Genomic DNA, 16,476 nt, shown 5'->3' with positions numbered 1-16,476 from the left:
ATATATATATATTGCACGTTTGTGTATATGTGTCACATGTAGAAGCCAGAGGTCAGCCCTGAGGGTCATTCCTCAGCACTGTACACCTCAGGTCTCTTACTAGCTTGAACTCACCTAGTAAGCTAGGCTGACTAACTAGTATGTCCAGGGATCCTCTTTTCTCCACCTTCCCAACACTACCATGACCCACCACTCAGCTCTTTTCTATCAGTGCTATGAATCAAACTCAGGTCCTCATGCTTACATGGCATTTTCCCAAGTAAGTCATCTCTCCAGCCCATTAAGCAACTCCTTGATGTCCCTCTCAGGACATAGCCATGGATAGTTAGAGAGCCACACACAGTCCAGGCTAGGTAGAGGTCCCAGTCTCATGGGAAGAGACAAAGTAAGTGGGTTTAAGAGTAATTGATTCTGGGGCTTGACAGAGAGTTCAGCGGTTAAGAGAACTGACTGCTCTTACAGAGGACCTGGGTTAGATTCCCAGCACCCACACGGCAGCTAACAACCATCTGTAACTCCAGTTCCAGGTAAATCTGATGCCTTCTTCTGACCTCCACAGGCATTGCACGACATGGGTGCATTTACACACGTGCAGGCATAACACTGATACACATAAAATAAAAATAAAGAAATAAAATATCTTTTAAAAAAGAGTAATGAAGGGGTTGGAGATCTAGCTCAGTGGTAGAGCACTGGCCTAGCAAGCGCAAGGCCCTGGGTTCGGGCCTCAGCTCCGAAAAAAAAAAAAAGGAGTAATGAAATCTATGGGGCTGGAGAGATGGCTCAGCAGTTAAGAGCAATGGCTGCTCTTGCAGAGGCCCTGGGTCTGGGTCCCAGCACCCACATGGGTGCTAACAACCATCCGTAACTCCAGTTCCAGGGGATCCAATGCCCTTTTCTGATCTTGGATATTGCACGGTATGGGTGCGCTTACATACATGCAGACAATAGACTCATATACATAAAATTAATGTTTTAAGAAGTAATGAATTCTAAAGATGCACCCCATGTGTAGGATCTTGCCTGCTTAGGTTGGAGGCACTATAGCGGGACAGCTTCCCTGAGAAAGTGACATTAGAGAGAAGCAATGGGGCAGAGGGGTTCTCTGCTGTGAGCAGGGCAGCCTTAGTGACCACGGCAAAGAGGATGCATCGTGGAGGCCCCTGAATACAGGATAAGCCTCCATCTGGAGTCAAGGCAGGGATTCTGAAAAAGAGGCCTCATAATTAAATTCACATTCAAACATACAATTCTGCCAGGTGTTGTGACATACACCTGTAATCTCAGCACTTGGGAGGTAGGGGTAGGAAAATCAGGAATTTAAGGCCAGCTACAGCTATATAGTGAGTTCAAGTCTACCTTGTGCTACATGAGATCCTGTTTCAAAGAGCCAAAAGTGGGGGGAAAAAAAAACAAGCAAACAATAGCAACAAAAAACTCTACACAATCTGAGTAAACTAAAGTAACCCGGGGAGCCAGACACAGCACGCCTGCCTTTCTCTGTACCCAGCAAGATCCTGTTCCTGTGACTTTATTTACTCTTCGGTAGGTCTTAGAGGGCTTTCTGGGTTGGGCAGTCACCAGTACTAGAATGTCCAGGCCCTCACTCCAACCCACCTTTCTTCTATCTGCTTCTTACATGAACTTTCAAAGAGACTGTCTTTGAATCAAAGTTCCCTTAGCTCACAATACTTTTCAAATCTATGATCTACCAAGGACAACTACTTTAGCCTATCATCATGGGCACAGTGAGGTTTCTGGGCCTATTGTTCATTCAAGACAGAGAGACACTGCTCCCCTCCAGTCCCCCAGCGTCATAGCCAGAACTGGGGACAAGCTACTGTGGTTACAAGGTATAAGATGGTTAAATAAAGTCCTGGTCTCTCACAAAGCACAATTAGAAATGCAAATGGAAGTCATCCTGAAGGCCAGATGTGAAGGAACTTGATTTAGGCTTTATTTTTGGACTAGCCAGCTGCCGTTTAGACAGCCTGGAACAAGGACATCAGGAGACATCCTCCTTCCTGGCTTGTCTCAAGCCAGTAGCACAAGTGTGCACATTTTCCCTAGGTCTCCTTGGAGCAAGATGACAAGCTCAGGCTGGAGAAATGGCTCAGCAGTTAAGAGCACTGGCTACTTCTGCAGAGGACCTGGGTTCGATTCCCAGCACCCAAATGGTAGCTAACAACCATCCATATAGTTCCAGGGGGTCTGACCTTCTTCTGACCTCTGCAGGCATTGCCTGACATGGGTTCACTTACATATACTCATACACATAAAATTAAAATAATAAATAAAATATTTTTTTAAAGAAGGCAAGCTCTTGGGAAGAGCACCTTGGATTGGCAGAGCCAAACCTCTTGCCATCTTCTGGGAGCTAAAAGGGAATAACCGCTACCTACTTCTGCAGATCCTGCAGTCTGTCCTTAGCTGGCTGGTTCCAGTCAGGTTGTCCAGAACAGGTGTGCTGATGGATGGGGAACACACAGCTCTGTGCTCAAGGAACACAGCATAGGACAGAAAGTCTTCCACTCTTACTGTTAAGTAACAGTGTTCTTGACAGAAGACTATTGGCTCCCCTGACACCTTTGGAGCACAGTGATTACCTGGAGTTGGACATTATTTAGATAAATGGACAGAGAAGCTCAGACATATGTCAGTCTCCAGTTTAGGGATTCAAACTCTTGGAGCACAGCAGGCATCACAAAAATACACCAGTGGAGGGTGAGTTTGGACCTCCATCGGTGTAGCAGCTCTGACCTCAGCAGACCACCAGAGAGTGCCAAGTTCTGGCCTCCCTCTGGTCTCCCTCAGGCAGAGGGCCTGAGAATACAGAGGACAGTCTAAGAGCCCCCAGATCCTACCTCCATATGGTGGTCCTTTTAATAAGATGATGCTGTACAGCAGTCCCTTCTGCAAGAAATAACTACCCTCATCACGACTTCAGCTGAGCCTGATCGCTAAACATCATCACAATTGGGCTTGTTAACAGTTGTGCTCATTCATTAAAGGAGGGCCAAGCAGGGTCATTGGACCCTCGCGGGAGTACCCAGCCACTCTTTCCAGCCAACTGTATGTAATTTGACCCTAATCACACATGGCCTCCTGGATTTGGGGAGGGCTAAAGTATACAATCTGGGGAAGGCTAGGAAGAGAAGACATGACCCATGCTGGGTAAAGGCTTTCCAGTGTGCATACCCTCAGGTCATACATACACCTCAGCAACCCCTCAGTTATCTCAGTAAGTAAGCTCAATAAATTTATTGGGTTCTCTGTAAAACTTAAATCCAACATTGGCTTGACACTAGAACCCTGAAAGGGAACAAGCATTGCTTAGCATCCCCAGGAAGAGAAGTCTCACAACAGATGGAAAATTTGTTAATGCTATTATGTTTCATAATTATTCAAAAAAAAAGAAAATGAGAGTGTAAAAGATGTTAAAAGGATATGGGGGGACTGGAGAGATGGCTCAGTGGTTAAGGGCACTGACTGCCCTTGCAGAGAACCCGGGTTCGATTCCCAGCACCCACATGGCGGCTACGAACCATCCTTAACTCCAGTTCCAGGGGAATCCGAAGCCCTCTTCTGACCTCTGAGGCATTGCACAACATGAGTGCACTCACATACAAACAGGCAATACACTCATACATAAAAAAATAAATAAAAATTTTTTTAGGAAGAATTAATATTGTTAAAATGACCATCCTATCAAAAGCAATATATAGATTCAATGCAATCCCAATCAAAATTCATGTGACATACTTCACAGAATTAGAAAAATGCATCCTTAAATTCATATGGAAGCACAAAAGACCTCGGATAGCCAAAGTAACCCTGAGCACAAAGAGCAATGCTCAAAATATATAGCTAGTCAAGGTTTATCTGAGAATATTTGGTTTTTTACCCAAGCCTTATCTACATAGCACATGGTAATTAAAAGTACTAGACTGGTGGAACTAACCTTATTGGATGTTTAACAGACATAGTTTGAGGCCTACGCTAATGTGGTCAGAGAGACTTAAAGGACAGTTTTTGCCCTTTGCCCTCCAAGGTCAACTAAGGTCCAGGGGATTATGGGACATCTCTCAAAATGTCCTGTAACCGTGGTGAGTCACCTGTCATCTTGTTCAGGGAGGACATGGAGACCCCATGAGATGGACTTGAACCAGTGTCCAGTCTACAAAGAGGAGGGTCAACTCAGAGGAAACATCTCATTCATGCTTCTAAGTGAAGCCAGACATCATCGAGCAGGCCTTTGACTTATCTTCACATAGATGGAACTGGCAAAAGAAAGGAACCAGGAGTTCTTCCCAAGCCCATGTGACCCCCTGAGGAACAGATCCTCAAATGACCTTAAGTGTAAAAATAAATTGATTTATTTGGGCCTTAAATACCCAAAAGGAAAGTATAACCAAAGTGTAAAGTCATCAGTATATTTCTTTAAGAGTTCAAGGGATTACACTTCCCAGACATTAGGCTTAAGTCTATATAAAAATTATTTAGACAATTATTTCTCATTGATGATTTTGTTCCTAACCAGAAAGTGCTGCTCAGATGTAAGGCTTCAAATCTTGGTCTCCAATACTGTAGTGCCCACCTGTAGCTAAGGGAGACAACCAGCTATTGTTCTTAAATGATGGATACATTTGTTTTCTCGCCCTATCTAGAAGCCTTTGAGAGGGAACTGACACTGATTCTAACCACTCCAACAGTTACCAAAATACCTGAAAGCAAATCCTGAATCCATCACACTAGAGTCCAGCCTTGGAAGACAAAAGAAAAATGAGGAGGAACCCAATAGAGGGATGCTTTTGGAAGTCCTTGACAAGAAATTCCATTGGACTTTCATATGAACATTTGAAAATTGCCCTGTTCTGACTTTTTTCTAGTTCCCTGTCTAGAACTCGTAATGCTAATTATTCTTGTCTTTACTTCTCCTTCACATCTCCTATTCAGGATTCAAGGACTTCTTTTTCCTTAGAGATAAGAGTTTTGCAATTTGGGAGTCTTTTAGCTAGACCCACTGAAGGGGTACTCCAATTGCCTCACCCTGTGTCCCTGTTCAGCATGGAAGAAGCCAGAGCGGTCTGCATACCTATTCCCTATTGACAACTTGGGTAACCTCTTCAGAGGATGGTGTGATAAGAATAGGAGGTAGGAATTGGCTAGGCAGTTAGGGTAAAAAGACCCCAAAGAAAAGTAGCCAGTTTCTTGGATAAAGTCAAAATGTCCTTGGGCCTCTTAGCAACCTATTTTGTTCCAAAGGCCAAAAATGTCAGAAGTATTTGGGAGCTTTTATCTAATCCTTAAAAGATTTTAGGGTTACCTCTTCGGAGGGGGAATGTTAGAGTAGCCAAAAGCCCCATAAAGAAGAAGAAAGAGTACATGAAGTTATCAGAAAAAGGTGATGGGGAGATATGGGAGGAGTTGGAGGGGAGGGAGTGGGCATGAATTTGATCAAAACACCTTATATGCATGTATGAAATTCTCAATAAATTATTTATTTTTAAAAAAGAGGACACAAATTTGGGAGAGGGTGAGAGGGTTGGAGATGGATCGAGGAGGAGTTGGGAGTGAATATGATCAAAATACATTATACACATATATGAAAGTCTCAATAAATGAGTCACAATATTATATTAAAAACACATCAGCTGCCCCCTTTGGCTACTTCTGCAATGCCATGGGACCGCCTTCCCCTCCTGAACCCACTGAGAAATGAACTCACCCCTCTGACTTGTCTGTACCCCTGGGAACAGAAAGGGAAGGTGGGTGCAGCTGAGCCTGGCAGCGGATGCTCCTCACTGCAGCATCCATCCACCGCACACACACAAGCCCACGGATCCCACAGCTCTGCTTTTAGAGCAGCACACGCCTTGCTAGCATCCCAGTTACCAAGGCAAAGAAGAGCACTGCGACCATCGCACCATGAGCTCCAGGGAGATGGAGGTGCCAGCAGCCTGGAAGGGACACCCACATGGGTGTGCAGTTGACAAGTTCAGTGCCTGCTACATATGCAGGTCTTCATACTCAGAGCCTGACCCACAAATATAACACACACATTCTCTTCCTATCCCACCATCCTTTCCCCCAAGGAACTGCTGAGTTCCAGACTAAGACTCAGAGACTAAGGGAAGAGGGGCAGCTGTCTAAATTAGAAGGGACAGAAAAGTTGAAGAGTGGGAGGCCCTGCACAGACAGCACCATGCTAAGTCTGAAGGTCACCACAAGGGCTGAGCAGGCAGCTGTATCTCTGGCTCCTTCCCATCTTGGGGACAGCCTTTAACCCCACCCCTCATTACATCATTGCCCGGTGAAAACCAAGAGCAAGAGATGTGGAAGGAATCATCTAAGGATAGGCTTTCAAATGTAGCAAGACAGTAACTATTTTCCATTAGTGAACGAGATGGGAGCTTAGCAGCCCGGTGGCCTCCTCCACTATGAAGGGATAATGACAAGGACCAGGGCCTCCCTACTCAGGCTGGGAACCCTCAGCTCTCCTATCCTAGTAAATGGGTATAGGGTAAATGGACACAATCCCTCACCCAATATCCCAGGAGCTGCATACAAGTCAGGATTTAGATTTTTTGGATTTGAGGAAGGGGATAGGCTGTGCACGCAGACGGCGGGGGGCGGGGGAGGTCTGGAGAATTTCCCAGCAAGCAACCTATAAATAGGTCCTGTAAATAGACTAAATAGACACAAAATGAGCCTCATGTCAGTGCAGGGCAGGATTTGTCACCAAAAGAGTTTTGGTGTTACGATTGAGCTAAAATGTTGGGGTGTCAGAGCATCTTTGTTTTAAATTCTTGGCTACAGGGCCATGGGCAGAGTCAACTGACCCCAGCACCTCAAACATGACAGCTGCAGCTGTGCCAACATGTTCCACCATTCCACAATGAAGGGGATTAAGGCCCCATAGGGACCAAAGAAAGAACAAAGCCCTTTCTAGGGCATCAGCTGATCAGCAGCTCACAGTCAGTAACAAGTCTCTGGTCTTCAGCCCAGTTATCACATCTACAGCCAGACCTAGGCCTTCTGGACCTGTCCCCACTCAGCAGGAGAGAAACTCAGACACCTGCTTGATGTGCTCCCTGAGTGCCTGCAGCCCTTTCCTGTGTCCAACCATCCCCCACATCCATTAGACAGTTGGCCCCCAAGTCCAGAGTGCAGGGTACCCGTTTTGACTGTTCATCTGCTGCCTCTTCACCCAAATGTTTCCACCCAAAAGCCCTTCACTGGCTTCTTGTGACTGTCATGGCGGGTCACTGGGCTCGATGCCAAGATGCCCTGATGACCAGGGTTGCCTTTCAGGACTCAGAGAGCAGAGAAGGCACATAGGGTCTGTGGGGTGCTGGGGGCTACTGGGAGGGGCCTCTACCCAGGGCCTTCCTTCTCAGCCTCTTGCACTCTCCTCCCCTCAAAAATCTAGAGTCTCCTTCCATTGGAGGGGTTGGGACAGGGGTAACCTGGCTGCCATCCACCTGCAGACAGAATTCAGTCAGTAAACTCTGAAACAGCTTCTGAAAGGAGACCCACAGTGACCTCGACCCTCCTAACACAGGGCTGGGAGTCTGCCTTCCTGGGGCGTCCAGCTGGGCCAGCGGCAATGGACGCTCGCTTCTCACCGCTCTCTCAAGGGCGACCCCCCCCCCCCCGCCCCGCCCCAGTTTTCAGGTCTTTTTTTTGTCCCCTGCTCCGAAGCTCGTCTTGTCTAGCTTCAGCTCAGCACCTGGAAGGACACCAGCCTGGCAGGAGCCTGGTCAGTGCGAAGTGGCTGAGAAGAAGCCGTCCGTCCCCTGGGGGTCCCATGCCCTGGTCCAGCCCCGCAGCGCGGCGTTCAGCACCGGGGACGCGGACAGCACCGGGGCGCGCGGAGAGAGGGACCCGGGCATCCTCGGCCGTAGAGCCGACTGGAAACGCAGCGCCCTCAAGGCAGACGGGGTGGACCCGAGGTGTAGACGCGGGGACCCCGATCCGCCGACGGCGCCCACGGTGGGGCAGTCCCGCCCGCCCCGCGCCGCCCCCGGCCCGGAGCCTCTCACCTAGCACCGCGGTGCGGCTGCGCGCATAGCAGCAGGAGCGGGGGCAGCAGCCAGCCCTGCACGTCCATGGCCTCGCGGGACTGCGAGCGGGACGGGTCCGGCCAGCCTCGGCGCCCGCAAAGTTGCTTCGCCTGTGGCCGCGCGGCTGCACTAGAGGGGCGGGAGCACGGAGCGCGGCGCGGGCGCGAGGGGCGGACCGTAGAGCCGAGCCCGCCCCCGGCCCCTCCCAGCGTCCGCCCCACCTCCGCCCGCGCCCCGCCGCACCGGGGAGGAGGCGCCGCGCCCCACCGCGCCTTTCAAGGTCGCTCCACCTCTCACACTCCCGGCCCCTGAGCCCCCGAGACCCTCCACCTGCTGCCCTTGCTGTCTGCAAAGCGGATCCTCCACGTGTCCACCGGGGAGGCGACCAGGACGCAAGACCCGAGTGGACCCGGTTCGACGGGCACCACAGCACCTCATCCCTGAGGCAGACTTGCTTGGGCGGGGAGGGGTCCTAGGCCTGGGTTGCCGGGGCAGGGGAGTCCTTGCAGTTCTCAGCCACCATCATCTTTATCAGGGAAAGGACACCCCTCCGCAGTCGTAGCAGCTGCTGACCCAGCGACTTGGAAAGCGTGCTGTTCCCTGGAGACTGCACTTGGATGACCTCAGGTAGAGAGAAGGCTGGTCAGCATTACTGGACACTACTCTATCCTACGGAAACCCTGCTGGACAAGGGAAGACACTAATGCCTAGGTCTGGGATGGCCAGACCCCATCTCACGTGTCCATACCTTCTAGGAAAGGGCTGCTGAGGATGCTGAAGTCCACTCTCCATGGGGAAACAGAAGGTGTTTATTCCTTTGAACACAGTGTTTGGAGTTTCCCTTCAATAGCTAATCACAAGCTTGTCTTCTTTTCAGCCTCATTTACCTCACTGGATACCCTGGACCACACAAAGCCCTTTAAAAATGCGTAAATTCAGTCTGCCAGGGGTGTACACCTGGAACTCCAGTTACTCAGGATTCTGGATCAAGCCTGCTCAGCATAGCAAGACTGCCTCAGAATAAAGGGAAGCCACTGGCCAGAGCTGGCCTGACAGAGGGGTATGGAGCAGGAAGGACTCTGAAGGCCGTATTTATTGTTTTGGTTTGATTTTTGAGACAGGGTCTCATGTAGCACAGCCTTGAACTTGTTATGCAGCCAAGGATAACCTTGAACTCCTGATCATCCTGCCTTCCTTAAGTGCTGAGATTACATGCATTCAACAGGGTGCCTAGCAAGATTCTTGAGAAGTTGTTTCTGAGCCTTGGTCCCTCCCCGCCAACACATGGAATCTGTCCTGTCTCATCTCTCACATGGGCTCCACCCAGGGTTGCTCCAGGTGCTCAGGACCCAGGAAGACCAGCTCTGGAGCAGCCCCACCCAAGGCCAGGAAACAGAGCCTTGGTCGGTAAGACTGTTAGAATCTCAGGCTATGTCCAACATGCAGGTGCCTGGCCTGCTCTCCTCCTCTGAAGATACTACAGGTTGTTTTCACACTCTCTCCACTCCTGTCACTGCTCTAAGGTTCCACTCTCCGTGCCACCATGAGGCCTCTGTCACAGAAAAGATGTCCATCTCAGAATTGTGTGCTCCTTGCCAGGCACCTCAGCCACCCCCTCCTCTAGTCTTGTCACCTGGAGAGTTTGGAGTGGGGGCCTGCTACCAGGCTACAGGAAAGGCAGCGATAAAGAGGCTGGGGCCTCAAGCCTAGTCATTTGATCCCCACATCTATTCATTCTTCTTCCAGTGATAGCTCATCCTTGTCAGCTTGACTAGATTGGGAGAGACCTAGGAGACACACCTTTGAGAAGGTCTGTGAGGTTATTCCTGGAGAAGTTTAACTGAGGAGGAAAGACAGACCCTGGATGTGGGGGCGTCATTCCAAGTAATGGATCCCAAACTGAGTGACAGAGAGACAAAATGTGAGCCGCACACCAGCATTCATCACCCTGCTTCCTGGTTGCAGATACAATGTGACCAGCTGCCTCACACTCCTTGTCACCACCGTGAGAACTCTCGCTGCTACACCTTCTCCATGATGGCCTGGACCCTTGAACTGTGTGCTAAAATAAACCCTTCCTTCCTTAAGTTGCTTCTGTCAGGTATTTTGTCACAACAATGAGAACAGTACCTACCACACCTCCCTTACTGCTTCTTTGACATACAAAACTGGTTTTCCATCAGGTAGAATCTCTTCAGAGCCCTTGGTTGGATGCTGAGTGTGATGGCTGTTGTTGTTCATTCCGTGCAGGGAGGCCTGATCCTCTCCCCATATGATACTGAGCAGGGTACCTGGAAGGTGTGAAAATCCTGCTCCTTAGGCAGCTCCACAAGTCACCAGCTCAGTTTACCCAGGGACAGTAAGGTCCTAAGTAGCGTTGAAAAAGCCAAGACATATGGTCTGCTGGGCAGCCTTATCAAATGACTGGCTCTCAGCCTCTTGTGCCTTGGGATTGGATGATCACTCTGTCAGTGCTCCCAATACATGGGAAGGGACAGCTCGGGCAGAGGAGCTGGCCTAAACCAGTTGCCAAAGCTCCACAGCAGCAGGCTAGGCCCAGGAGGTAGAGGTGAATCACACAGCCTGCAAGAGGAAACTGCGTTAGCTAAATTTAAATCCCCTGCCCAATACATTTGTGAAGTTGCTTTGTTATTTTCCTGGGGAAAATGCACTAAACAGAGAAAATGGCAGTGATACAAATAGTGTTTCATTGAGCCTGGAGTGTAATTATTACTCCTGTGATTTTCAGATGGAGTCGTTCGTCTGGATAAGCAGAAGAAACTTGGCAGAAGGATCAAGCGCAGAATTCTTGGAGCAAGCTAACCTCAGCCGTCTACTCAAAGGGAGGATGCTGTCTACTCAGAAAGCGGGAGTAGTTGCTGCTTTAGTAATCTGCGTCCCAAGAACCACTAAACGGTCACTTGGAACGTTTGGCACATCTATTCCTGCCTCAAACAAGATAGACATCCAAGTACCTTTACTTGAATCCAGTGTACAGAAACCCAATTCTATCCTCAATTTTTGTTTGCAAAGTGACATTTTGAAGTCTTTTGTGTGACAGAAAATGTTAAACACCAATTAACTTTTCTAACAAAAGAGCTGTCAATCAAGTGAAAAAAACATTCCACACTATGAGCATAACTAAGTCAATAACTGGAAAACTCCTAAAAATGGCTTCCTGGGAGACTTAACAAGGATGAGGGCAGGGGCAGGGGCCGTGCAGACCTGGGCCTCTAGGGGCTTTCCAAGGGCACCTTGCCAGGAAGGCCCTGGGTTTCCACTGACCTGTCACCTGGATCTGGATGCTGATGTTCAGGAAGTCAAAAAAAAGGTACTGGAGAGATGACTCAGTGGTTAAGAGTACTTACTGGCAGGCATGGTGACATATACCTTTAGTGCTAGCATTCATAAGGCTGAGGCAGGTGGATCTCTGTGAGTTCAAGACTAGCCTGGTCTACCATTGTGAGTTACAGACCAGCCAGGGCTACATAGTGATACCCTGTCTCAAAAACAAAACAAAACAAAAACAGAGTACGTACTGCTGTTGCAGAGGACCCATGTCCCAGTTCCTAGCACCTATGTCAGGTAGATCACAATCCCTTATAACTCTAGTTTGAAGGGATCCAACACTCTCTGGCCTCTGAGGGCATCTGCGCACATGTGGTGCACATAAACTCATGCAGGCACATAAGCATACACATAAGTAAAAATAATTTTTTTAAGTCAAGGAGGTTTACTAGGCAACCATAGTTGTGTAATCCCAGCACTCAAGAGACTGAGGCAGAAGGATGAGAGTTCAAGACTAAGCTGGGCTACCTTAGTATGTTCCAGGCCACCTAGGATACATAATAAGACCCTATCTCAAAAAGAAAAGAAAGAGAGAGAAGAGAAAAAGAGAAGAGAAGAGAGAGAAGAGAAGAGAGAGGAGAGAGGAGAGAAGAGAGAAGAGAAGTGAAGAGAAGAGAAGAGAAGAGAAGAGAAGAGAAGAGAAGAGAAGAGAGAGAAGAGGAGAAATGAAAGCCAACCATGGTGGTGCATACCTTCAGTCCCAGTACTTAGGAGGCAAAGGCAGGCAGATCTCTGTGAGTTCAAGGCCAGCCTGAGTGTAGTGCCTGCATGTGTGTAAGTGCACCCATGTCATGAAATTCCCATGGAGATCAGAAGAAGGTGTTGGAGCCCCTGGAACTGGAGTTGCAGATGGTTGTTAGCTGCTGTGTGGGTGCTGGGAACTGAACCTGGGTCCTCTGTGAGAATAGCCTGTGCTCTCAACTGCTGAGCCATCTCCCCAGCCACCCTTATTTTGTTTTTATTTAAGTCTATTAAGACAAAATTAACGTACAGTAGAATCACTAATTTTAAGTAATTTTTTGTGTTCCATGTGACTTAAAAGAGTCTTGAGGGGCTGGAGAGATGGCTCAGGGATTAAGAACACTGGTTGTTCTTGCAGAAGACCCAGGTTCGAATCCCAGCACCCACATGGTACCTGACAACTTTCCATAACTCCAGTCCCAGGGGATCTGACAGCCTCTTCTGATCTCCGTGGGCATTGCACGACACGGGTGCACTTACCCACATGCAGGTAATACACATATACACATAAAATTAAAATAATAAATAAAAATTTTTAAAAAAAGAGTTTCGAGATGCACACAAGATATTATACAGGTCACTGCATAGCCACCTCTATAATTCTGACTGTGCATTTCCACACTGTATTTTTTTATATTTTATGTATTAATTTTATTTTATATGTGTGAATGTATTGCCTGCATGTATGTAAGTGCACCCATGTCCTGAAATGCCTGTGGAAGTCAGAAGAGAGCATCAGATCTCCGGAACTGGAGTTACAGATGGTTGTTAGCTGCCATATGGATGCTGGGAACTGAACTTGGCTCCTCTGCAAGAGCAGCCAGTACTCTTAACCACTGAGCCATCTCTCCAGCTCCATTTCCACACTTCATAACATTCCCTCCTGCCCCTTGGCAGTCAGTCCCCTCCCTTAGCCCTGGTTTGCAGTGACCACTAGTATCTATCTACCTTCTGCTTCTAGGTTTGTGTTGTCTGAAATATATAAATGAAACCACACAATAAGAAGCTGGTATATGGAATCTTCCAAAGTGGCTTCCCATGAACTCATCTCCAGGTTCTTAGGACCCACTTCCCTGAATGCAATCTGGACCTAGTGAATTGTAATGATATGCCAGGGGCAATAAGGAATCACCAGACTTGGTCATAAAAGCTGTGACTTAAGTCATGCAGTCTTGTCTGGAGCTTCTCCCCTTTGACGGAACCAGGTGCTTGTTGTGAGCCGATGATGGCAGAGAAGGGGAGGTGAGCAGCCTTGAACCACAGTCAGGAGGAGCATGGCTTTCAGTCCCCAGATGGAGGAGCTAAATCCTGTCCTCCTATCTCAGTGAGCTTGAAAGTCCCGGTGAATCTTGAGCTCCCCAAACCTTCAGATGTCATCTGACTGACTACAGAGCTGATGGAAAATGTAGTTTAAAGTCCCTACATCTATGGGATTTGTTTGTCAGTGATGGGTTACCAGCAAGGCAGTCTTCTGCATCTGATTTCTTCCACTTGGCATAATACTTGTGAGAGTCAACCAGAAGTTCATTGTAGCATTATTTTTATTGCTGGGCTGTATTGCCCTGTCAGAGTATACTTCAGGTTTTTTGGTTGTATCCTGTTGGTGGTCATTTGGTTGTATCCAGTTTGGGCTATTATGAGTAAAACAGCTTTGAACAGTCAAGTACAAGTCTCTGAATGGACATGTTTTCATTTCTCTTGAATAAATACATAGGCGTAAGACTGCTGCGTTTGAGAGGACCATGCCAATCTGCTCTCCAAAGTGACCATACGTTTTTGTGCTTCTACCCACGATGTGTGAGTTTTCACATTACCCAGCCTCCTCACCAACACTTAACATTGCAAGTCTTTAATTTTGGCCATTCTGCAGCTATGTAGAGGTATCTCGTTGTGGATTTAACGTGAATTTTGTAATGACTGAAGTGCTGAGCACCTCCACATGTGCTTATTTGTCTATATTCTTCTTCTTCTTCTTTTTTTTTTTTTTTTTTTTTTTTTTTTTAAGCAGGGTCTCCCTGTAGCTCTAGCTGCCCTGGACCTCCCTATGTAGACCAGGCTGGCTTTAAACCCACAGAGATCCACCTGCCTCTGCCTCCCAAGTGCTGGAACTACAGGCATGCGCCACCACACCCAGCTAGTTTATATTCTTTTACTAGTTTGTCTGCTTAACTCTTTTGCTAATTAAAAAAAAAAGGGGGGCTGGAGAGATGGCTCAGTGGTTAAGAACACTGGTTGTTCTTGCAGAAGACTTGGGTTCAAATCCCAGCACCCATATGGCAACTAACAACTGTCTGTAACTCCAGTCCCAGGGGATCCAACAGCCTCTTCTGACCTCTGCGGGCATCTCATGACACCGTGCACTTACCCACATGCAGGCAATACACGCATACACATAAAAAGAAAAGAAACGAGGTTACTGGCCTTATTATTGAACCAAGGAGTTATTTATATGTTTTAGATACAAGTCTTTCATTAGATACATGTTTTGCAAATATTTTCATCCAGTCTTGGATTTGCTTACTCATTTTCCATTTCCCTAAAATAGCTTTTGAAGGCCCCGAGTTTTTAATCTTGATGAAATATCTGATTTATTTGTTTTTCTTCACTGCTGTTCCCTTACCTTGAATGTGAGCTAGAAATTTTCCCCAGTAGGAAGCTAGCATTTTCTGAGGGTTCCCAGGTCACTGTCTTTGGTTCTCTAATGTCCAATGACTTGAGAACTGTTGTTAATATACATTTTATTCAGTTTTTTTGGTTGTTCCCGTTCCCTTTGTTTATTTATTTATTTACTTATCATTGTGGGTTTTTAAATATTTTATTTATTATTTTTATTTTATGTGTGTGAGTGTATTGCCTGCATGTATGTGAGTGCACCCATGCCGTGCAATGCTGCAGAGGTCAGAAGAGAGTTTCGGATTCCCCTGGAACTGGAGTTAAGGACGGTTTGTAGCCACCATGTGGGTGCTGGGAATCGAACCCAGGTCCTCTGCAAGAGCCGTCAGTGCTCTCAACCACTGAGCCATCTCTCCAGCCCCATCACTGCATTTTGTAATGTAGCGGCTGAACCTAGAACCTCACACGTTAGGCAGTTGCTGAACCAAACCATTGAACTACACTGCCAATCCATCTTCGTTTTTATTTGTTCTTAAAGATTTATTTTACTTTTTAAATTTCACATATATGCGTCTATATATGCAGGCATGTGCACGTGCAAGTGCTTTAGCCTTGGATTCCAGAGGAGGGTGGTGGATCCCCTGGAGCTGGAGTTATAGACAGTTGTGAGCTGCCTGACATGGGTGCTAGGAACCAACTCAGATCCTCTTGAACAACAAGCACTCTAACCTCTGAGCCATCTCTCTAGCTCCTGATTTTTAAAAACTTTTAATTTTTATTCGTGTGTGTGTGTGTGTGTGTGTGTGTGTGTGTGACTATGTGCCATGTGTGTGCAGGTGCCCTCAGCGGCCGGAAGAGGGTGTCAAATCCCCTGCAGGTGGAAGTACAGGCAGTTGTGAACTGCCTAACATGGGTACTGGGAACTGAACTGGAGTTCTCTGGAAGAGCAGGAAGTGCTCTTAACCCATGAGCCATCTCTCCAGCACACACGTGCGCACACACACACACACACACACACACACACAGTGTGTACCTATCTTTCTATCAATCTATCATCTATCTATCTCTATATATATATTAGAAAGAGACAGAGAGAAAGAAAAAGAAAGAGAGTCAAGCTCTCATGTAGGCCAAGCTGGTCTTGAACTCACTATGTCGCTGAGGATACTGATCTTCTGATCCTCTTGTCTCTATCTCCCAGGTGCGGGGGATACAGGGGGCATCAAGTCCCCTGAAACTGGGGCTCCAGACAGTCACCCTGTGGGTGCTGGGACCTGAATCTAGATCTTTTGGAAGAGCAGACAGTGGTCTTAGTCACTGAGCCATCTCTCCAGCCCTTTTCTCCATCTTTATTTTAAAAAGAAACCACTTTATTGCCACAAATGTGCGTACCACAATACCGCCTTTGCTTTCAGTAGTCACCTTCCCTAGGTGCAGGCACTTGTTACTGGTGCTCCTGCCTGCTTTCCCTCCTTCTCAGTACTTTCAGGTTCCCCCTCCCTTCACTCATGGCTTGGTTTCTTTTTTTAATGATGTATTTAATAACTACATGATTAGAAGAAGCATTTCATTACAGCTTTAACATATTCAATAACAATTTTCAGCACAAAGATACATCTCTTTCAAAAGTGGCCATAAATTTTTAGGTTCACAGTTAAATTAATACAGTTATACAATATTGAACTCAGTATAAACCCTATAAGACATA

General features: G+C 47.3%; 1 protein-coding gene across 1 annotated transcript in view; it reads right to left on the bottom strand.

The window, feature by feature from the left end:
• Gabrd (gamma-aminobutyric acid type A receptor delta subunit) overlaps positions 1 to 8,212 on the bottom strand; it is a 16,599-nt gene extending 8,387 nt beyond the window's left edge. The window contains exon 1 of the mRNA XM_008852632.1: positions 8,046 to 8,212. Coding sequence (XP_008850854.1) covers positions 8,046 to 8,113 — 68 coding nt within the window. The 5' untranslated portion in view covers positions 8,114 to 8,212. The remainder of the gene's footprint in view (positions 1 to 8,045) is intronic.
• Between the last annotated feature and the right edge of the window lie 8,264 nt (positions 8,213 to 16,476).

The sequence above is a fragment of the Nannospalax galili genome, unplaced genomic scaffold (assembly GCF_000622305.1).
Source record: "Nannospalax galili isolate Female #2095 unplaced genomic scaffold, S.galili_v1.0 scaffold806, whole genome shotgun sequence".
Lineage (NCBI taxonomy): Eukaryota > Metazoa > Chordata > Mammalia > Rodentia > Spalacidae > Nannospalax > Nannospalax galili.
Note: the sequence above shows the minus strand (reverse complement) of the source record. Positions and strands in the feature narration are given on the sequence as shown.